This window comes from Hipposideros armiger, unplaced genomic scaffold (genome assembly GCF_001890085.2).
Source record: "Hipposideros armiger isolate ML-2016 unplaced genomic scaffold, ASM189008v1 scaffold_875, whole genome shotgun sequence".
Taxonomy (NCBI): domain Eukaryota; kingdom Metazoa; phylum Chordata; class Mammalia; order Chiroptera; family Hipposideridae; genus Hipposideros; species Hipposideros armiger.
The window spans coordinates 255142-276277 of record NW_017732225.1 but is presented as its reverse complement, the minus strand read 5'-3'; the positions used below and the strand labels follow the sequence as shown (position 1 = coordinate 276277).

The 21136-nt window shown below is 55.4% G+C and overlaps 3 protein-coding genes across 8 annotated transcripts in view; 2 read left to right on the top strand and 1 right to left on the bottom strand.

The window, feature by feature from the left end:
* NYAP1 (neuronal tyrosine phosphorylated phosphoinositide-3-kinase adaptor 1) overlaps positions 1–2483 on the bottom strand; it is a 9776-nt gene extending 7293 nt beyond the window's left edge. The window contains exons 1-2 of one of the 6 annotated variants that reach the window (XM_019629963.1): positions 2350–2483; positions 952–1103 (exon numbers count right to left, since the gene is read on the bottom strand). In XM_019629963.1, coding sequence (XP_019485508.1) covers positions 952–1019 — 68 coding nt within the window. In that variant the 5' untranslated portion in view covers positions 1020–1103; positions 2350–2483. Of the gene's footprint in view, positions 1–951; positions 2210–2249; positions 2306–2349 lie in introns of those variants that run through there. The other 5 variants (XM_019629958.1, XM_019629962.1, XM_019629960.1 and 2 more) reach the window with 5 other exon arrangements.
* Positions 2484–5404: 2921 nt separating this feature from the next.
* On the top strand, positions 5405–16127 carry TSC22D4 (TSC22 domain family member 4). Its single transcript, XM_019629950.1, has 5 exons — positions 5405–5900; positions 6345–7382; positions 9738–9904; positions 14985–15033; positions 15452–16127. Exons 2-5 carry the CDS (start codon positions 6621–6623, stop codon positions 15659–15661), a joined length of 1188 nt encoding a protein of 395 aa, XP_019485495.1. The 5' UTR covers positions 5405–5900; positions 6345–6620; the 3' UTR covers positions 15662–16127.
* Positions 16128–16219: 92 nt separating this feature from the next.
* On the top strand, positions 16220–20739 carry SPACDR (sperm acrosome developmental regulator). The gene is made up of 3 exons (XM_019629951.1): positions 16220–17411; positions 17689–18012; positions 20276–20739. Exons 1-3 carry the CDS (start codon positions 17358–17360, stop codon positions 20507–20509), a joined length of 612 nt encoding a protein of 203 aa, XP_019485496.1. The 5' UTR covers positions 16220–17357; the 3' UTR covers positions 20510–20739.
* The last annotated feature ends 397 nt before the right edge of the window (positions 20740–21136 follow it).

Sequence of the window (21136 nt, the reverse complement as noted above, 5' to 3'; positions counted from 1 at the left end):
CTCTCTCTCTCTCTCTCCACCACCCCTCAGTGCTGTCCTCTGTCACCCTCCCAGACTCACCCCCATTCCCTTCACTGTCCCTGAGCTTCTGGATGAGTGAAGGAGGGGGGCAGCTGACAAGAAAGAGGAGAGAGCTGCTGTGGGGTGGGCTCTCATTAAGGCCCTGTCTACTAACCCTTCATTAGGGAGAGATCACTGCAGTGATAGTTCTGATTAATCTAATTAACAACAAGAATTAAACTCCACAGTTGCAAGGAGGCAGCAGGGAGGTGGCTCTGACTCAGGCTCCAAGAGGCTGTGCAGTCAATGGAAGTGAAGAGAAGGGAGCAAGATGGGGGAGGCCAGGTCCCAGGTCCCTGGGAGGGCAAGGAGAGAGGGCAAGTAGGGAGGGATCCCCAGCCCTGACTCTTCTGTAGGGCCCAGCCCGCATGTCCCCCAATACACACACACACACACACACACACACACACACACACACACACCCCTGTCACTTGGCCACTCACCTCCTCCAGCAGAGGAGGCTGAGGGGGCCAAATGGATCTTTCCTGGTGCCCCTCAAATGACACTATCCCTGGACCATGAGGGCAGCAGGGCCTGCCCCTTCCAAGGTCAGGTGACAGGGGAGCCAGAAGCCAGCCCCAAATTGACAGTGAGCAGAAGACCGCAGGCCAAAGGTGAGTCAGGAAGGAGTGACTCGTGCTTCTGAGGATGTGGAAGAGCCAACAGGGTGCTCCTGAGCTGGAAGCCCCCCAAGAGGCCAGGACAGGGGCTGGAGCCAGGAGCAGGGCGGGGACAGGGTGTGTGACATTCCAGCAATTCTGTGCTGAGCACAGACTCTGAGATCAGACTGATGACCAGGTTGTTGGACCCAGGAAGGGCAGAAGGGAGGTGGACTAGCCAGGGGGAGGCAGAGGTGGGCAGGTGAGGGGGCAGTCTGGGATGCAGCCTTACCTCCTCTTGGCCTCCTCCTCCTTGTGTTGCCTCCACTCCAGCTTGGTTTTTCGGTAGAGGAGGTTCATGTCGTGGGGCAGGAGGTGGGGGCTGGGGGGCCCTGCTCAGTGCCACCAGGCCCGGGGGACGGCCCTCCCTGGGTCCCGGATCCACTTGGGAAGATGGGAAGGAAAAAAAGAAAGATGTGGGGTGGGTGGGGGCCAGGAATGAATGAGAGAGAGGGAGAGAGAGAGAGAGAGAGAGAGAGAGAGAGAGAGAGAGAGGAACAGAGACATGACTTGGGTCCTCAGAGAGTGGAAAACAGATGGAGACACAGAAAACCCAACACTGCCCCTAGGACATACAGAGAGACATAGATGGACATGTGTACACAGTCACACATCCTGATAAAGGTGTTCAGGGCCACAATTACACACTCCTGAATGATCAGATCGACAGATTTCCATCCTGTAAATACAGCCTGATACATACACACAGGCCCCACAAACAAACATTCAGACATACAAACCACAGGGCCATAGACCCATATGAACAGAAGACCAGACACATATACCGGCATAGGTAAACACAGCCTAGGAACAGGCAGACACACAGACATAAACATCAGACACACCCACAGCACACATAGACCTCCAGACAGACACACACAAATAGGCTGCACAGAACTGGACATACCCACAGACAAGGAGTTATGCCCAGGCCTACTTGCGTACATTGCACCCCAACTGGGAAGGGGGAGACAGTTAGACTCCTCACCCCTTTTTGGGCCCTGAGACTGGGGAAGTGTCATGAGGGCAGGGTGGGGATTCTGGAGAAAGGGTGGGGGCACTCTGAGTTGGGCATCTACAATACCACTAGCCAAATATCTCCATCCTCTGCCATCCTCCCTTCCACTTTTTCGCCTGGGCCCCGGCCTTCGTCCACCCCTCTTCCTGAGCCCTGGCTCCTCAGCGATCATCTCCACTTCCCTCACTGATGGCCCAAATCGCCTTCTTCCTTCTCCAGGATCTGGGAGGCTACCTGCTCCCCACTTCCAGTCACCGCCCCTCAATCCCACCCAGGGGTCTTCAGTCTAGCCCCATAGCTACCTTCTGAGAGGCGGCCTCCATACCTGCTCTGGTTTCCCTTCCCCCAAACACACTCTCCTGCGCCTCAGCCTCACCTCTTGTCCAAGGCGCCCCTCCTCACTGCCGTCCTCTCCCTTCCCTGTTTGTTCCAAACCTAGCCGGCTTCACCCCCCTCTCCATCCAAAGGCCCCAGGTTCCCGGGCAACCCTCCCCTTCCCCTTGTCCTGTTACCCTGGATTTCTCCGTCACTCGCCCCGCGAATCCTCCCTGCCCCTGGTTCCCCCATCCCACCTCCCTGCACCAAGCCTCCCCAATTTCTACATCACCGTACCTGGCCTGCCGGGCGCCGGCCCCCCCATGCCGGGCTCCGCCCGGAGCAGGAGGAGGGAGGAGGAGAGACAGAGAGAGACCGGGTGGCGGGGGGGAGCTGAGCTGGGCCTTGCCGCAGAGACAGCCCCGCCTCCGGGTCCGCCCCCAGACCCGCCCCCGGCCCCAAACCCACCCTTCCACACCCTCCAAGGACAGAGCTGGAGTGGCCGCGCCGCGCCGCGCCGCCAGACTGGGGTGAGGGGTACGGGGCCGCGGAGTCCGCGGGAGTACTCGGAGAAAGGTCGTAGGCCGCGGGGGACCCGGCGCCAGCCCACCCCTTCTTTGGGGCATCCGCTTCTCGCCGCCTCTCGCTCCTGCCCGGCTCGGCCGTGCCGGGTTGAGTGTCCAAGGCCCCGGCGGACAGAAGCGGGGCGCAGCACGCAGCAGCGCCCCCCAGCGGCAGCTGGGGACCTGCACCGGCGCCGGTCCCCCGTGCACAAGGCGCTCACGGGCTGCGCACCCCGTGTCCGGCCGGGGCGAGGCTGCGGCTGCACAGCCCGGAGTGCAGTGAGTCAACTAGGCCAGCAGGGGGGGCCGCTTTCTGGCGGAGGGGCTCTGAGAATGTGGAGCTGGACCATCCGCGTCCCTGCCCAGCAGGGGGCGTGCGCCCTTGGCCGCGCCCCACCTTTCCCCCGCCCCCTAGGTGCGTGGAGGGCACCCGACCTGGCTCGCTTGGTACTCGTTGCCTATGCCTGCAGTCCTCCCAGGTGCCTGGACCTTGTTTCACCACCTGGGCTCAAAGTCTTCCACCCGCCCTCTCCCGCGGCCCAAGTCATCTTCCCGGTAACCTTTGACTATGGGGGCGGCGCCCGCCAGAACCTGGGCGCCCTGAGTCTACGTCTGACTGCAATCACCCGGGCCGCTGAGGGACTCACTCCCTATTTCGCATCACGTTTCCCATCAGCTCCCTAAGAAATTCCACTCCCAGAATTCCCTTTGGCGCACGTTAGCTGCAAGAAAAACCTCGGCTCTACCCTTAACTGGTTGAAAAATGGACCCCAAAAGATGTCCACGCCCTAATCCCTGGAACCTGTGAATGTTCCTTTATATGGCAGTCTTTGCAGATGTGCTGTGTGGCTTTGGGCAAATGGGGCAAGCTCTCTGAGCGATGTCTCGTCGCATACCTACCTCAATAATGTTGGCAGTAATGACTACAACGTGCTTTTAAGTGGAAAGGGCCCCATACATTAAAGGGCTATTATAAATGCCCCCAGGAGAAGTAACACATTAAAACACATAACAGTCCTTTCACTTTTACACCTTAGTGTGAATTAATTTTTACTTACTGATTCAACAAACATTTCCTCAGAGACCAACAAAGTCCCAGGGACTGTAGACACGGAGGAGTCCAAGATAATGCTGAGTGTCTTCGATGATGGGAAGGGGAGAGTTTCCAAAGATAGGTTTTGAATAGTTTGTAACTGATCAGCGCTGAAGGAAGGAGGATCTAGGAGCAGAGCAGCAGGGGTGTGCTATGAATACTGCCAGAGGGGAGAGAGTTGGGGTGTGAGTCTGGGAGGCTGCTTCCACCGACCACTTGGGAGGCCTCAGGTCCTGGCTATGGCAGCCATTGTTACCATGAAGGGAGAGGTAGGAGTGCCGATGCAATTGAACAAGCAGATAAAGGATAAATATATAAAAGTGGGGGCAAGGGGCTTTGCATCATTTCGTTTTCACCTAATCCTAAAGGTTGGTTAAAAATTTCCATGAGCTAAAGTCGAGGAAGGAGGGATATGTCAGACAGCCCAGCACTAGTCTCATTGCCACCAAATACTAGCTCTGAGGTTGAGCAAGTAACTGAATGCATCTGAGCCTCAGTTTCCTTAGTGGAAACACTGGAGCTCAAAACCCATGCCGCCTCTGCCCAGCGCTATTTTGAGAATCCACGAGATAATGTGAAGTGGACAAATATGAGGAATTTTTTATGTACATGAGAACAGTTCTGTTTGATCAAAATTAATTAGAATCCATTTCTTTCTGAACCAGAGTGAAGGCAGAGGTAGCTTTTGCTAAAATAATTCCTCTCAGAATGTTGGTTGGGGTGCCAAAAAAGAGACAATGGCAGATGGAGGTTTATTCTTTCACGCCAGCACATGGTCAGCACTTTAGGAGTGTGTGCGTGGGTTCTCCATAGTGAGCAAGGGATAGGATGGGAGAGGTGGCACAGGTGAGAGGTGGGAGAAGGGGCCATGCTTGGGGCCAGTGGTTTGTCCTCAGGTGTATCTGTATGGGTGATTGTGTGTACATGTGTAGGTGACATTTTTCTATATGGGGACCAGACAAGGACATACCTGAGTGTGTGGAATGTCTCTGCTCTACCACTGACAGCCTTTCTGAACCTCCTGGGTCTCTATTTCCACATCTAAGAAGAGGAATAATACGATATCTGGGATTTGATTCAAATACAGTACAACAGAAGATATTGGGGGTATAGATGAAACAAGATTGGCTGTGAGTTGATAATTGTTGAAACTGCATGATGGATACCTGGGAGTCCATTATACCATTCTGTCTACTGTGGGGCATGTTTGAAAGTTGTAATAATAATAATATTCATAATAATCCACTTTTAAAAATAGGTACAGGGGAGGATAACAGTACCTTCCTCATACGGTGACTATGAAAACCAGTGAAGCTATGGCAATAACAGCTGCAGCAGCACCATAACATTTACTGGGTGCTTATTGGGGTGGCAGGTACCAGAAGAGCTCCAGGTCGGTTCCTTCCCACTCTTCTGTGTGTCTGCAGGCCAATGGCAGCAAGTGCCTACACGCAAGGGAATCCCTGGACGCCCTACAGGCTCCTCCCCTTTCTCTCCGCCCTCCACAGCCCCTTTCTCCGAGGAAGAGCTGAGCTAAGGCCCAGCAGGTGTGGGGTTAAGGGAGCCTGGTCGGGGCCCCAGGAGCAGCAGCAGCAGCAGCGGCAGCAGCAGCAGCAGCGGCGGCAACTGCACCAGCAGCAGCGGTGGCAGGCCTGGCCCCGCGCCAGCTGGCCGGGAGCCCCAGGAGGGAGAGAGGGCGGAGGAAGGGGAGCGAGAGGGGAAGGAGGAGGAGGAGAGGAGCAGTCAGCAGGCCGGAGGAGGCAGGACTTCCTGGTGTGGGGGTTGTCAACAGCCCAGAAAGAGACAGAACAGAGAGTTGCCGAGCAGCGGAGAGACCCAGCGGTGCCACGAGGGAAGAGACTTGGGAGACTCACTCGCCCCGACCACCGAGGCGGCTCCACCTGGAGGATCGGGAGGCTAAGCCTCCCCCTCCCGCAGCAGCCTAGAGACACTTGGGGCTTCAAAGGCCGTGCCTGGGTTCCACCAAGGAGGCGGGAGTTCCTTCTTTTCCGGAGCTCAAACTTTCCACGGAGGGATGCCTTGCGGGATAAGGTGCGGCCCCCGAAGAGGACTGGACAGCCTCTGATAGCCGCCTGCTCCTCCCGCGCTGCTGGGGCCAGGAGGCCCCAGGGAAAGGACAGCCCGACATCTTAGGTGGCCGAGACCCCCGGCTTGGTGGCTAAGACCGAGAGGTAGGGATTTGGGTTGGGCGGGGCTCTGGGACAGCGGGCAGGGCCTGCCCCAGGGATGGGGGATCTAGGGTGCTGGGGCCTTGAGGACCCGCAGAGGCGTCGGGGCAGCCGGGATAGGCCGAGGAGCGGCTTCACCCCTGTTCACCCAGGCCCTGGAGCCCTTGCTCTTGGGAGGACTTGGGACCCGTGAGTTTGAATCCCAGGCGAAAAATGCCCAACTTTGGGTCTGGGCTGCCTCTTGCTGCTCTATGCGCTGGCTCTGAAGGAGCCCTCCGCTCTGGTCTCTGTCCTCTCTGCCTGTCTCTTTGTCTCTGGGTCTCTGGCGGTTTCCCCTTCCTCCCCCATTCTGCTCCCCAGAGAGGAAGCCTCGGAGGTGGCCTGCCCACTGCTTTCTCACACACACACACACACACACTCTCTCTCTCTCTCTCTCTCTTTTTCCAGTTTGCAAACTCAGCTCTGGAGTTCGGCAGCTACAGCAGCAGGAAAAACCTGCCCCTGCCCCCACCTCCCGCCGCCTCCCCTACCCTGTTCTCCCTTCACCAACCAGGCACCCCCAGTTCCTGCAAGGCACTCCCACCATGTCGGACTCAGATGTCCCCAGGGGCCCTGACGTCCCCGCCATGTGGCCCCCCTGTTCCAGGGGAGCCTGAGCCCCTTCGAAGAGCCACCACCGCCTCGCCCCCGCCCACCTTGGCCCAGTCCTGAGCCCCAGGGACCATGAGTGGGGGCAAGAAGAAGAGTAGTTTCCAAATCACCAGCGTCACCACGGACTATGAGGGCCCCGGGAGCCCAGGGGGTCCAGATGCCCCTGCCCTGCCAGCTCCCACTGGGCCCCCACCCCGCCTGCCCAATGGGGAGCCCAACCCTGAGCCAGGAGGCAAGGGCACCCCCCGGAACGGCTCCCCGCCGCCTGGGGCCCCTGCCTCCCGTTTCCGGGTGGTGAAGCTGCCCCAGGGCCTGGGAGAGCCTTATCGCCGTGGCCGTTGGACGTGTGTGGATGTTTACGAGAGAGACCTGGAGCCCCCTAGCTTCGGCCGGCTCCTGGAGGGGATTCGAGGGGCCTCGGGGGGCGCTGGTGGCAGATCTTTGGATTCCAGGTTGGAGCTGGCCAGCTTGGGCCTGGGTGCCCCTACTCCACAGCCAGGCCTGTCTCAGGGTCCCACCTCCTGGCTCCGCCCACCTCCCACCTCCCCTGGACCTCAGGCCCGCTCCTTCACTGGGGGGCTGGGCCAGCTGGCGGTGCCTGGCAAGGCTAAGGTGGAGACACCCCCTCTGTCGGCTTCCCCACCCCAGCAGCGCCCCCCAGAGCCCAGGGCCGGGGATAGCCCGGGCACATCCAGGGCTGCCACACCCCTGCCCTCCTTGAGGGTGGAAGTGGAGGCTGGGGGCCCAGCAGCTGGGACCCCTCCACTGTCCCGAACTAAGGATGGTGCCCTGCGGCTGAGGATGGAGTTGGTTGCTCCAGAGGAGATGGGGCAGGTAAGAACTGGGTTCCAGGGTGTGGGAAGACACCTGAGGGGTGGTGCTTGCCCATCTTGGCCTTGGCTCCCACCTCCATACTGATCTCTCCCCACTCCATCATCACCTGTCAGATCAGATAGTCCCCTCTTTTTTCTTCCTGCCATCTCACTTGGAAGTCCATTCCTACTCCTCGTACAGCCTTTGTTTTCTTTCTCAGGGTCCTTCTTCCCCACATTCGGCACTTTCTTTCTTTCTCTTTGGCCTTTCATTTGTTGCCCTTGGCCAAGTCTCCATCTCCATTTAGCCCAGTCCCGAATCTCCATCACGGAGATGTGTCCTCCTCACTGTGGCGTTCACCTTCTGTCTTGGTCTCACCCTTCAGGCATTGAGGGTGGAGGCCCCAGGCAGGGCTGGGTGTTTGGGCCTCTGAGAGAGGAGCTACCAGGGTTGGAAGGGAGGGGCAACAAGTAGGCATTCTGCTGTCTCCTTTGCAGCCCTGTTCCCAAGGTGGGGTCTTCTTTCTTCCCACTAGCCACTTATACCAGGCCCTCTCTAGCTTTGTCCCAAGCCAAATTTCTCTAAGAAACTGAGGAATTAGGTGGTGGGGGAATCCCATTACAAGGATGGGGATTTGCTGGTTTGTCCTTTCCACCCCCAGTTGTCTGTCTCATTTCCTTGCTTCTGGGCCTGTCTGGGCCTCTCCAAGATTGATAACAGGCCGACCACCACAACAGAGTGGGAGAGAGGCGGGAAGCAGCAGAGAACGAGTTAAATCCTTTGCTCTTTCTGCTTCCTGTCTCCAAAAGAGGAACAAGTCTGGGCTGGGGGGCAGGATGCCTGGGTCTCTGGGGCAGGGGGTGGGCAGCCAGGGATGTGGGGGTTGGATATGTCTATCCTGGAGGAGAAAATAACACCTTGGGCTGCAGGAGGAAAGGCAGGGAGTGTGAGGATGGGAACTTTTCCCCTTTCTGGCCTTGGGCACAAACCACAGTATAAAAATAACCTAAGACTGGATGTCTGGGCCCTGTCAGGACCGGTCTGGACCAGCTCCCCCCACCCCCTCTTGGCCTTAAGCTCACATCTCTCATGCAACCCCCCCTCCCCCCCACTTTTCTTGAGCTCTTTTCATGCAGTTCCTACCCCGGGGGAGAAGATGCTGTTTCCTTTATTGGTCCCTTTCCCTGAACTTTTCAAAGCAAGCCCTCTCTACCCCCAGCCTCTGATCTCTCTATCCTTAAGCCCTGCCTGAGCGTCCCTTGGGCCCCGCAGACCCTGCCCCTTTCCCTTCAGTGCCTGCAGCCCCCTTTCCTTCACTAACGTCCTAATCCCTTCCTGTGTGCTTGTGTTTGTGCTGCTGCGTCCCTGCCCCAAAGTCAGTCTTCCTTCTACACTCCCCCATGCTTCTTCTCCTTCGGTTGCCTCTAAAAGGGGCCAGGAGGAGAGTCAAGGGCATCACCTGAGCTCCCTTCCTCTGTTCTGTCCCTCTAACCACCCTGGACTCTCTGTTCTTGGCTTTTCCGAGAAGCTAGGGCCTCCTGGGGCCTCACAGAGGCGTCTTGTTCCTGTGGCCCCCGCCCTTTTGCAGCCACCCCAGCGCCTGTTGGGCTGTGTGGGTCCACGCCCAGGCTCCGCCTCCCCCCATTTCTGCAACCGCTCCCCCCACCCCACCCCAGGGCCAGAGAGCAGGAGCAGAACTTCACCTGAGTCCTGAGAAGTTTGAGAGGAGAGGCTTGAATGGGTATAGTGGGGGTGGGGGTTTGGGGGGTGGAGGACCAGTTTCTGAAGATTCATTCATTCTACAAATAGCTGTTGAACAAACTAAGCTCTGCCCTCTGGAGCTTACCTTCTAGCAGCAAAGAGGCAAAAATACTTTAATTTCAGATAATGTTGGGTGCTATAAAAAAAAAATAGAACAGTTCAGTGGAATTTACTAGTCGAATGATGGGGAAATGCCTCTCTGAGGAAGTGACATTTAAGTCGCCTTAAGAAGTCGGGTAACAGAAGGCAGACAGAAGACAGGCTGAGGTAAAGGCGGGACAGAATAGCTAGCCTCTGATTAGGGGTCCTGGCTCAGCTGGTGGAAGGGTGCTGGTGTGCAGACCAGGGCCCCTTTCTGATACCTGTGAGCCACTTTTTGGAAACCACTCACCCAGCTGTCAGGATGTATGCTGTTTCCTTGCCTCTAATACCTGCCCAATGCTTTCCCTAGACCCAGGGGAGAGAGGGGCTGTGGGGGCAGGACTCCTAGGTCCTTGGAAGAGAGTGGAGCTATGTGGGGAAAGGTGAAGAGGGAGGAAGGCTACTAGGCAAGTTGTAAGGTGGTTGGTTCCTTTCTCTTGCTCAATGTGACAGTTCCTACCTCTCTGCCTCCAGGTGCCCCCACTCGACTCTCGCCCCAGCTCCCCGGCCCTCTACTTCTTTCCCGATGCCAGTCTGGTTCACAAATCTCCAGACCCCTTTGGAGCAGCAGCAGCCCAGAGCCTCAGCCTGGCCCGCTCCATGCTGGCCATCAGTGGCCATCTGGACAGCGATGATGATAGGTAGGTGGGCTCCGGCTCCCCACCCAGCACCTGAAATAGCCACATGAAACTGCCTGGTAGGTGTCCTTCCCCTAAGTTGAACTTGAAGAGGACCTCTTAAACAGAGAAACCTGGCCTGGGCATAACACTGGGCAAAGTTGATTTGGGACCCACTCCCTCTCTGTGGAGAGAGCTGGGTGGGACTCCCTGGCTTAGGATTGTCAACTCATAGTACTTTTTTAGAGTTTGAAGGGAGTCATTGTTGTCAAATTCCAGAGCTCTTGTAGATTTAGTGATCATCTGGCCAACCCTAAGAACTTAACTGGCAGGAGACAAGAATAAGAAGTTAGTCTCCTCCCAGTTCCCATCTCCCTCTCTCAGCAGAGGAGGGGAATGGGACTCCTGTCTTTAGCCGTAGCATCCTTATAGTCTATGTGGACTACTTTAGGATGCTACGATCTCTAGTACAAGAAAGCATGTCCCTAAGGTCCTGTTCTCTGTGCTAGGAATACCATGGGGGCTGAATCCTCCCCGTGGTCAAGCCAAAGCCTTGGAGAGTATGGCTGTGGGGCGCAGGGAAGGCACAGGAGAGCAGATCTGCCCTTCAGGAGAGAATGTCCTGTTCAGTTTGGTGGCGCGATGGGCAGAACTTCCTGTTTCCATGGCCAGGTTTCAACATAGGAACGTCAGCAAGCTGCAAAGGGAGGAACGAAATTGCGAGTCAGATAGCCACCCTGCTTGCTCCCTTCTGGCCGTGGGCTGATAGGAACCCAGGAGAAGGGCTAGGGAGTTGCAACTTTTATTTTGGAGGGAGGAGTGGGACTTCCTGTTTGAGGCTTTGGGGGAGGGACTTCCTGTTTGGAAGGAACCAAGGAGCGGGGCTTAGCAATGAGTGAGTGGGTGCTGGGGGTACCTATTCTAGAGTTGAGTATCCTTTCTCCTTTCCCTCAACACAATCAGGAACTGAATTTCATGAAAGAAAGGGGCCTGAGGCTTTGGGGAAAGCTGGGAACCAGAAAGGGAAGAGAAGGTGTGTCCATAAGCTGGTGGATGGGATGGAGGGCGAGGGGCCTGGTTGGGGCTGAGGAGAAGGAGGGACAAAGCGGATGTGGGTAGGGCCACTCCTGGGCTCCAGGGTCTGGGTCTCAAGAATCTGTGAGGTGTGAGGTCGTCCAGGGCCAGGAGAGTCACCTGCCCCCATTGCTGCTATTCTCAGCTCTTCCCTCCCTCTCCCCCTCCCACTTGGGAGGTTCCCTGGCATGAGGGCTCCCTGTCCCTCCTCCACCCCTGTTTATTTCAGAACCCAGCCTCCTGCTTTCTCTTAGAGAGTTCTGCCTCCAGAAGCCTCCTCAGTTCTATTCTTTTGGCTTGTCCCCTCCCTTCCTCCCTCTGCCCCATCCCCTCCACACACCGCAGTGTGACCGGTCCAGCTCCTAGCCTCCACTTTACCCTGCTCCACTGCAAGCCTCTTGGGCTCTCGCCCAGCCCAGTCCCTCATGCCCCACACTGCTGGATCAGCGGGTTTGGGTTGGGCCACCCCTTCGACCCCCTGGAATGGGGGCCCCCACCTCTCCTTTCTGATATGCACAGTGCTGGCAGGAGAACAGTCTGAGTGGCATGGGATCTCCCTTTTGAGAGGGAAAATGGGCTGGGGTGTTAAGTACCTGCATCTCAGATGGGTAGTTGAGGATGCCTGACCAATCCCAGAATCTGGGATTGAGCGAACAAAGGGTACCTGGTGAATTCAGATTGCTCACATGACCCTGGGTGCAAGAACCTTTGAGTCCTCAACAGGGCCTGGCAGTTGGGAGGTACTTGAGTAAGTGGATAGATGGATGGATGGATGGGTGGGTGGCCAGCATGGAGGATCCAGACATAAGGAATAAATTCCAGAAACTCAGAAAAGAAAAGGTACATTTATGTCCAGTGCCTCCTTTGGATCAGGTGCTACATCTTATGCCACATAATCTTAAAAGCTACCCAATGATACCCACTTTAAAGATGAGGAAACTGAGACTCAGAGGAGAGTTTTAGAAGTTTTCCCAAGGTCACCCAGCTAGTAAGTGGCAGGACTGCAATCACAGCCTGGGTCTGACCCCAAAGCCACATTCTCTACACTCTCCTACTGGATGCCTATGTCCCAAGAGAAGAGGAGGAGGCAGCCATTTCTAGGATGCCCTTTCTTTCCAGGACAGAGGCAGGGACAGCTCTCCCAAGCTGGGCAAGGAGCCATCCTCCCCCACTCCTGGCCTGGCCCAACCCCAAAGACACCACAGATCCGGGAGGGAATATAGACAGGGCAGCCAGATGCCACTTTGTTGGCATCAGGCCCAGCCCCTGGGGGCTCCTTAGAACACAGCGAGGGAGCAGGTCTGGCCCTTGTCCCCAGGATCAGAACCTCACTTCTCCCAGATGTCCTGCTTTATCTGATCCTTATTTTGAGGCTGTTTCATTTGACCTTCAAAAAAGGAAAACCAACTCTAGGGCTGTCCTTGGCCCAGGACCCAAGAGTCCTGCAGAACCAGAGTCCCCAGTTGTGCATATCATGCCCTGTAAAACTTCAAGGGACGCCAGTCACATTTGAAGTCACTGTCGACACTTGAAGTCCTGACAGTTTTCCAGAAGATGGCAATAAGTGTGTTGAAGAAGGGGATATTTTGTTCTAATTCACATAAAGTCACCTTTTGGGCTTATGATGAGAGCTGATCTCACCCAGCCAACCCTAAGCTTCCGGCTCCTGACCCTGCCTAGGAATTTCAGCATGGTGCCTGCCGCCCCTCACTCGGGACTCTCAAAAGGTCGACTTTGGTTGCCAGCCAGAGTCTTGGTCCCTTGAAGTGTTAATATTAGGATGTGACAGTGGAAAGTGCTGTCAAAAACTCTCCAGCACTAGACAAACAGGAGATAGTCATCTATCAGCCAACAAATGTTTATTATGGTAGTATTCCTTTATTTCTGGCAAGAACGAACAACTTACTTGGCATCTTTACCCAAGTGTCTGCCAAGCAAGGCTAGGGTTGCTGTTCCTGTGAATCTGCCCCTCATTGGTCTGTGTGTGTTTATGTGTACTGGGGGCCGGTGGGTGGGGGGAGGGTTCTGTGGTGGCCTCGTCTCCACCCATGTGTCTCAGATTGAAATAGCTTGAAAATGGCTTTGACTCTCCAGCTGGCCAGGCTGCCCTTCACTCTTAAACTTGTCCTCTCCCCACCCCAACTCCAGGAGTCCCAGGTGTCCTTCCCCCACGCCACCCTGTCCTGCTTTCTCAGGCCTGTTCACCCCTTTGGTTACCCACCTGTCAGCGCCTTCTGCACCCAGAGCTTGGATGGGAAATGGAAAATTCCCAGCTCCCTCGTGCTCCCTTCCTGGCTGCAGGGCCTCATCCAAGGGTCACCTTGAATTGAGTACTAATCCTCCCTGGGTCCCCCCCACCACCCCCAGCAAGTTGGAACTGACAACCAGGAGAGAAGGCTTGACAAGAGAATACAAGGGCTCAGGATGCAGCATGTTGGGGCCACCTACTCTGGGGGGTGAAGCTGGGAGCTGGAGGACAGGAGGACTGGTGATTCTGCAGTACAGGGGGCATAGGTGGAGGGCTGGTCCTGGGGCTGAGGCATAAGCTGGACTGGGTGAGTTATGAGCCATGGGATGAGGCAGGACCCTGGGGCCTGAGTGGTGGGGAGACGGTGTCTTGGAGGATCTAGGGCAGGGCTCATAAGGCTGGTGCAGGCCCTGGGCCTCTAAGAGACTGGCTTGAGGGAGAATTGGGTCTGGGACTTAGAGCCTGGCCCTGGGACCGTTGTGCCAGGCCTGAGTCGACCTCTCGTGGCCGTTTAACAAACTGCAGCCAGACCTGTTCTTCCCTCCGTCATCTGCTTCCAGGGGTCTTCAAAGCCCCTGTTCCTATTCCCAGTGTCACACCACCAGCTTCACCTTCCCACTTCTCCTGAATCCCTTACTCCCTTCAAGACCTTAGACCCCAGACCAAAGACCATAGGCTATACTTGTCTTTTGGGACTCTGGGCTCTGTTATGTTAACCATGGTAACCATTCTTCCTGGCCCTCACCATGGGAGGAGGGGGACCCTGTGGCCAGGTACCAGGGGTCACTCATGATGTGAGCTTTGTGTTTGGGAGGGTACTCACAGTCCAAGGAAGACCACAAGCATATCAGAAATACCTCCACATCCCAGCTGAGAGGAACAGAGGCCTTGAGGGAGGCCAGCAGTAGTCCAAAGGGGGCAGGATGGGGTCAGAGGCAGGGAGAGGCCTCTCAGGGCCAGGCTCTCCCTCACCCTTCACACCCCTCCCTGACCCAGGCCTCTGGTCCCACAGTCCCTCCTCCCACCCAGCCCACCAGCTGACTTCCCTTAGCTGGCCCCCTCCCCTCTGCTCTGGGATTGGTGCCAGGGTGAGAAGGGGACACTGGCACTGACCGAGTCTGGGAATTCCCGCCCACCATGAAGCCGGTGGGAGGGGGTCCCCGTGTCTCTGAGGAGCCAATAGAAGCCAGGCTTTGCCCTGGGGGGCGGTGTATATCTTTCAGACCAGCACCCCCTGGGCACTGTCTTCTCTCTGCCTGCCTGGCACCAGCCAGACCCCGCTCTGCCCGGGGGGCTTTGAGCCCCCCAGGCAGTTCTCCTGATACAGCCCTCTTCCTTTGGGAGGGGCTCTGGGGACCCTTGCCCTTCGGGGATGGCCCAGCCAGGAGTCTCTGTTAAGTCCTTGGTATCATCATTTGAGACCCGAGTGGTGGGGATGGCTCCAGGGCCTCCCCGAAAAAGGGGCTGTGTCTCCTCTCCTTGCTCCCCTCGGGGAGCATCCCCCATCCGAGGGGCATCTGGACCCCCACCCCACCGGGGCCAGGGGGGCCCTGGACAGCGGCCCTCACCCCACCGGGGGATGGACAAAACCCTCCTCTCCCTGATTCTCTACTGTCACAGGTACAGGCTGGGGTGTGGGCAGGAGTCTGCAGCAAAGGGGCTTGTGGAGGAGGCCAGAGCCTGCTCTGAGAAGCACCTGGAAGGCAGCTGGCTGGTGTGTCCAGACACCTGGCTTGGCACCTGCCCCTCCTCCTCACCTCTCATCTCCCTGTGTCTCTCCAGTGGCTCCGGAAGCCTGGTTGGCATTGACAACAAGATCGAACAAGCCATGGTAAGAGAAGCCATCTTGGTCCCGGGAGGTCCCGGCTCTTGTGCTGATGCCCAGGCCCTGCCTCCACTAGCTTTCCTGTTGCTCCACCCCTGCTTGTCCTCATTAGTAGGAAACACTGACTTCCAGCTCCACCACCCGCTCCCACCTGTCCTCCATCCCCTCCAGCCTCTACCTGAACCCCTCCTTTACTTCCCTTGGTCTCTGGCCAGGCTCCTGGCCCCCATCTGTCTTTGAGCCCTGACCTTGCCCTTGTCTGGCCTTATTGCCCACCCTCTTCTCGCCCCTCCCCTGCTTTGCTTCTTCCCCAGTGGTTCCTTAGGCGGGGAACTCTCACGCCCAGTCCCTCAAGGCACTGGGTAGGGGATGTGGTTGGGGTGGCCTGAGACCCCTGATGCTTTGCCTGTCCCTGGGCCCCCAGGACTTGGTGAAGTCCCACCTCATGTTTGCGGTCCGGGAGGAGGTGGAGGTGCTGAAGGAGCAGATACGGGACCTGGCTGAGCGGAATGCCGCACTGGAGCAGGAGAACGGACTGCTGCGTGCCCTGGCCAGCCCTGAGCAGCTAGCCCAGCTGCCCTCCTCGGGGGTCCCACGGCTTGGGCCCCCTGCACCCAACGGGCCCTCCGTTTGAGCCTCCCTTCCCTCACAATGTGCCTTTGGGGGCTGCCACAGATGCCAGGCCTTGTGCCAGCCACCTGCCCCCTCTTTCTATGCAGCTTTAATACCCCCTGACTCCCCGGGGATGGGAATTGAAGGCTCAGAATTGGCCTGTTTCCCCACCCTTCCTTCATCTCCCCATAGTGCCCAGGGACTGGGCTGGTGTATCCCCAGGCCTTGATGGAGGAGGGAGGGCTTCAGGATGGGGTGTTAGATGGAGCCCCCTCCTCCCTCTCTAGGTGTCAGTGTTCTGGGACCCCCAGCAATAGATGGCTTGAGGGAGTTGGAGGCTTCTTGGCAAACACCCATCCCCACCTTCTTCCCTCAAAGTGCCCCCTCTTCTCCACCCGGGGGAGGGAGTATGGACAGTATCTGGAAGTTTGGGATTCAGGTTGTTATTAAAATAATAATTATAATTAAAAATTCTGAAGAAACTTGAATCTGGAAGTTGGCATCTTGTTGCTTGTGTCCAGTCTGGGGGCCTGCACTGGCAGTTTCTACTTGTGGGAGGCTGTGGGCTCCCCTGGAGACCTTGCCCAAACTGGGGAGGTTTAATGTGGCTTAGACATGAGTGGTCAAAAGAGATGAGGGAAGAGGGAGCCAGTGGCCTGCAGGGTCCTGGGAAGGGGCAGGCAAGGCAAGGCAGAGGGAACGGAGGGGGAGGGGGGGCGTCCACCCACGTGCTAGGGGGGAAACAGGGAAACAATGAGGCCTTTGGTGATTGTGCAGGATCCACCCCCAGCTTCCCAGCGTGTCCCCTCTGCGGGCTGGATCCGGGTGGCTGCTTGGGGGCGGGGCAGGGGGCCCTGAATGGGCCTCTTGTCTCAGCGCTGGGTGTGGGCCAGGCTCTCAGGGCACACAGTGCCCTCGCCAGGCCTGGCCGGCTGCCTCCGTGGCTTCCACCCCCAGCTGGCTGAGGACTGGGCCCTGTGGGTGAGCAGGCCCCTCCCTAACAGTCCCGGCTGGGCTCCTATTCCAGGCAGACCAGGTAAGGAAAAGGACCCCATCTAGTGGGGAAGAAGGGAAAGGAGCAGCCTCTGCCTCGAGGACCCTGACCCCAGACTAGAGGGGACCAGTGAAGAGCTGGATACTGGAGGCCAACCCAGGGTGGACTCCTGTCCTTATAGCTTCCTAGATTTATGACCTTGGGTAGGTTGTTTGGTTTTTCTGAATCTCAGCTTCCTCATGGATAAAATGGCACTGACCATGATAGCTACCTGAAGGCTGCTGTGAGAATTACAGGACATCATACATGGGAAATGCCCAGCGAGTACCAGGCACTACATAAACGTTAGTATCCTTTCCCTGGATCTGGAGGAAGGAAGGCTGAGTGTGCCAGGATTGCCTCAGGGGTCCTGGAAGGGCCTCGGGGGTTGAGGTCAAGGCCAGCCAGGGTCTCACAATGGGCTAGAACTCTCCCTCCCCTTGGGTTCTCAACCACCTTGACTCCTCTCCCTGTCCCAGGGAGGGGAGGAAAGACCTAGGATGAGTTGTCAGGGGGAGCTTTCCCACTGGATTCTCTATTTCTGTCTTCACTGCTGCGCTTGAAGTTTCTGAGAGACCCCTTAGGTGGTGGCCACTGGCCTGCAGCCTGTTCTACCGCCCTCTCCCCACTGCACTGTACCAAATGCTGGTTCTGCTTCATACTTGGGGCTTGTGTATTGGGAAAAATGGCTATCGTCATGAGGTTCTTTCGATGGATGTGGCAAAAGATTACTTACTGGGTGAGTTTCAGAGACTGCCCCTTCCTCATGCCATGCTGGGGTGGGAGATGCTAGTCAGTGACCTCTAGGTCACAGACACACCCCTTCTACCTGGGCTTCCACCTCTCCTGGCATTCTGTGGCCAAACAAGACAGGGAAGGGAGTAAGTGAGGGGTAGGACAGCCAGAGAGGGGGCCGGGACACACACTGTCCCATCCCTTCTGTGCCTTCCCTTCTTCTGACTTTTGTCTCTGCTCTGGCCCTCTCGCCTATCCTTCCTCTCTGTCTTGGTTCTTAGGTTTTATTCTGGAAACACAAAACTAAGTCAACTGTCTTGGAACACCCTGACTCCAAGAAAAATGCATTGAAGGTAGAGAAGACTCCCAACGTGGTTGAGACTTTCAAGTTGGTTGAGCACCCCCAAAAGGTTAAGGCCTCCAAGATGGAAGTGTCCCCCAAGGTGGCTGATCCCTGCATGTTGACCAAGATAACAGACGGGGCTCAGGTGGAGCTGGGCCATAGGAGCCAGTCCCTGCTGCAGCTGCCCCGGACGGTTGTCAAGTCTGTCTCCACGCTGATGGTCTCAGCTCTGCAGTCCGGCTGGCAAATGTGCAGCTGGAAGGTCAGTACCATATCTCCCTTGTCCCCAATAGCCCTCCCACTGTTCCCATCCCCCATGACTCATTCCTCCCTCCATTTACTTGTTCAAAATTTATTTTCTGTGCCTCTATTAAGTGCTAGGCACTGAAGAAGGCTTTTAGGATACATGGTAAACAAGATTTACCCAAATTAAGGGGACTACAGACAAGACCATAAGCATTGTTGGGTCAGTATCTTAGGGGCGTGATATAGTCACAGGGGTCTGTGGAATCCCAGGAGAGAGGCACATCATCCAGGCCTGGGAAGTCAAGGAAGGCCTTCCTAACAGAAGAAGGGGTGAAGCTGAGACCTAAGGGATTTAGCTTGGCTTGAGGCATGGTGGGGGTTGCTTAGGGGAAGATGGAGGGAGTGGAGTGGAAGGTTCTGTTCCATGAAGAAAGAATAATGTGTAGAGGGCTGGCCTAAGGTGTATGGGTCAGAGTAAAGCAACCCCAGAGCTGAGGGCCAGCTAGTACAAGGCAGGGTGGGTGGCCAGTTGTGGGGTTTGAATTTGACCCTAAGAGCAACAGGAGCCATTCCAGACATTTGAGTGGAGGAGTGACACAATCAGATTTTGATTTAGAGAGCTCACCTGCACTCCTACGTTGCTGGTGGGAACATAAAATGGTATGGCCACTCTGGAAAACAGTTTGGTAGTTTCTTATAAAACTAAACATGCAATTATCATCTGATGCAGTAGTTGTACTCTTGGGCATTTATCCTAATGAACGAATGGAATTTTATGTTCACATAAAATCTGTATGTGAATGTTTATAGCAGCTTTATTGTAATAGCCAAAAGGAACCCAAATGTCCTTTAATGGGTGAATGGTTAAGCTGTGATATATCTGTACCATGGAACACTTTTCAGTCATAAAAAGTAACAAACTATGAATACATGCAACAACTTAGATGAATCGCAAGGGAATTATGCTGAGTGAAAACAACCAATCCCAAAATGTTATATACTGTGTGATTCCATTTATATGACATACCATGCTTAAAATACCAAAATGATAGAAACGGAGAACTGATTAGTGGTTTAGTGGTTGCCAGAGACTGTAGGGGTGGGGTGGGGGAGGTGGACTTGTTATAAAAGGGCAACATGAAGAATCCTTGTATGATGGAAATCTCCTGTATCTTGACTATGGTAATTGGACACATGAGCCTATGTATCCAATACATGAGCCTATACATATATGATATAAGATTGGGTAGAATTCAACACACAAACACACGGACAAGTAAAACTGGGGAAATGTAAGTTCAGTGGATTGTCGATGTCATTATCCTGACTGATATTGTACTAGAATTATACAAGATTTTACTATTGAGGGAAATTGGATAAAGGGTATATAAGAACTCATTATTTCTCACAACTGCATGTGAAACTACAATATCTCAAAGTCAAAAACTTAATTTAAAAAAGGGAATGTAGAGATCACTACCAAATCAATTTATTTTGTCCTTGAATGATTATGGCATTAATTTATAAAACAAAAAACCAAAAACCAGTTCACCTGGCTGCCCTGTGGAGCAGAGTCAGAAAGGGACAAGAGGAGAGAGGCAGGAAGACCCATTGGAGGTGTTGCAGTCCAGGCTAAGAGGAAAGGATATTCTGGACTGGGGGAGAGGCATCAGGTAGAACAAGGTAATGGATTGGAGTGATACTTAAGAGGTAGAATTATTCTTCCAGGTGGTCGATTGGATGATGGTGAGAGGATAGGGAGAGACAGAAGTCAGAGCAGGCTGTGGCCTTTCACTGGGGGCACAATAAAGGAGCAAGGACAGACTTTAGGAGTTTGGACAAGATGAGTTGAGATGTTGGTAAGACATCTGCAGGGAGATGTCTAGAAGGTAGTGGAATATACAGGCCTGGAGGTCAAGGAGGTAGCTCTGGATGGAGACAGAGGTCCTTCTTCATTTTAACACAGTTTCCATGGAATACTAGTGGGGATGCAAAGGTGGGTCAGACGTGGTCCCTGTCTTCCAGGAGCTTTCATTCTGGTGTTGAAAACACGAATCTGCAGAAATAATGATGAAATGTGGTATGATGAGGCAAACTCAAGGTTAGAGACGAACACCTAATGCAGCTTGAGAAGCCTTCCTGGAGGAGGCAGTGCCTGAGCTGAGGCCTGATGAAGGAGGTGGAATTAAAAGCCTGTGCTATTTAACTGCAGGTGGTCCCACCAGTGGTTTTCCCCTAAACCAAGCTGTTTACATGTGCACATCTTCTCTCTCTTTCAGTCATCTGTGAGTTCTACCTCTGTTACCTCCCAAATGAGGGACTGGTCCCCTTTGCAGTCCCCGGAGGCTGAGATGCTGCGGGAAGTGTACCTGGTGCTGTGGGCCATTCGGAAACAACTGCGGCAGCTGGCCCGCAGGCAAGAGAGATGCAGAAGGCGCCACATCTGGGCCCGCACTTGCCCCCAGCCTGCCCCAATTCAGAGCCTGAAACAGGATGCACAGAGTCCCCTCTAGGGGGAAGCCCAACATCATCAGAAAGCCCCCACCTCACTCTTAGGTAAGGTTGATAGGAGAGGTTAGGGCAGTAGACCAGGAATTGTGGGTGAGGATACGTTTTCATACTGTCACCTCACATCAGGAGCCCAGGGCCAGGCCTGGGGTCCCACACACTCCCCTTCATTCTGTTTATTCAATTTGTAAAAAATTATCAAAATGTTGGGAAATAAATATCAGCTATTTCTGAATGGGTGTAGAGTGTGTTTTTGGATGGCCAGAGGCTATGAGGGGAACTTGGGTAGGACAGGGAGAGGTATCTGAGCTGTTGGTCCAAATATGTGTGGGAGTTGCCGCTGGGCCTACTGGGAGTGTGGGGGCACGGTGGGTCAACAGGTCCGGGTTCTGGGTCCACATACATTTTTAGGGACATAACTGCCTTTGGCAACTCGGCCAGGCCAAAAAATAGCAGTAGCACACGTTTACTGAGGACACACTGCGTGTCAGGTCTTGAGCCTGTGCTCCCTAGCAATCCTGCAAGACAGCCTGTTACAGAGGTTAATGGGACTTGTCCAAGGCTCTACAGAGACCCTGCTGGAAACAGCTTACCTCCAGCAGCCAGCCCACGGCCCTGCCTCTGGCGCTCTT

Excerpts from the sequence above, each read along its gene's own strand:
- TSC22D4 (XM_019629950.1), top strand. The coding sequence starts at position 6,621 with ATGAGTGGGGGCAAGAAGAAGAGTAGTTTCCAAATCACCAGCGTCACC. Across the intron at positions 9,905-14,984 it reads CTGGACAGCGATGATGATAG|TGGCTCCGGAAGCCTGGTTG; the intron begins GTAGGTGGGCTC and ends GTGTCTCTCCAG. Across the intron at positions 15,034-15,451 it reads ACAAGATCGAACAAGCCATG|GACTTGGTGAAGTCCCACCT; the intron begins GTAAGAGAAGCC and ends CTGGGCCCCCAG.
- SPACDR (XM_019629951.1), top strand. The coding sequence starts at position 17,358 with ATGGCTATCGTCATGAGGTTCTTTCGATGGATGTGGCAAAAGATTACT. Across the intron at positions 17,412-17,688 it reads GGCAAAAGATTACTTACTGG|GTTTTATTCTGGAAACACAA; the intron begins GTGAGTTTCAGA and ends CTTGGTTCTTAG. Across the intron at positions 18,013-20,275 it reads GGCAAATGTGCAGCTGGAAG|TCATCTGTGAGTTCTACCTC; the intron begins GTCAGTACCATA and ends TCTCTCTTTCAG.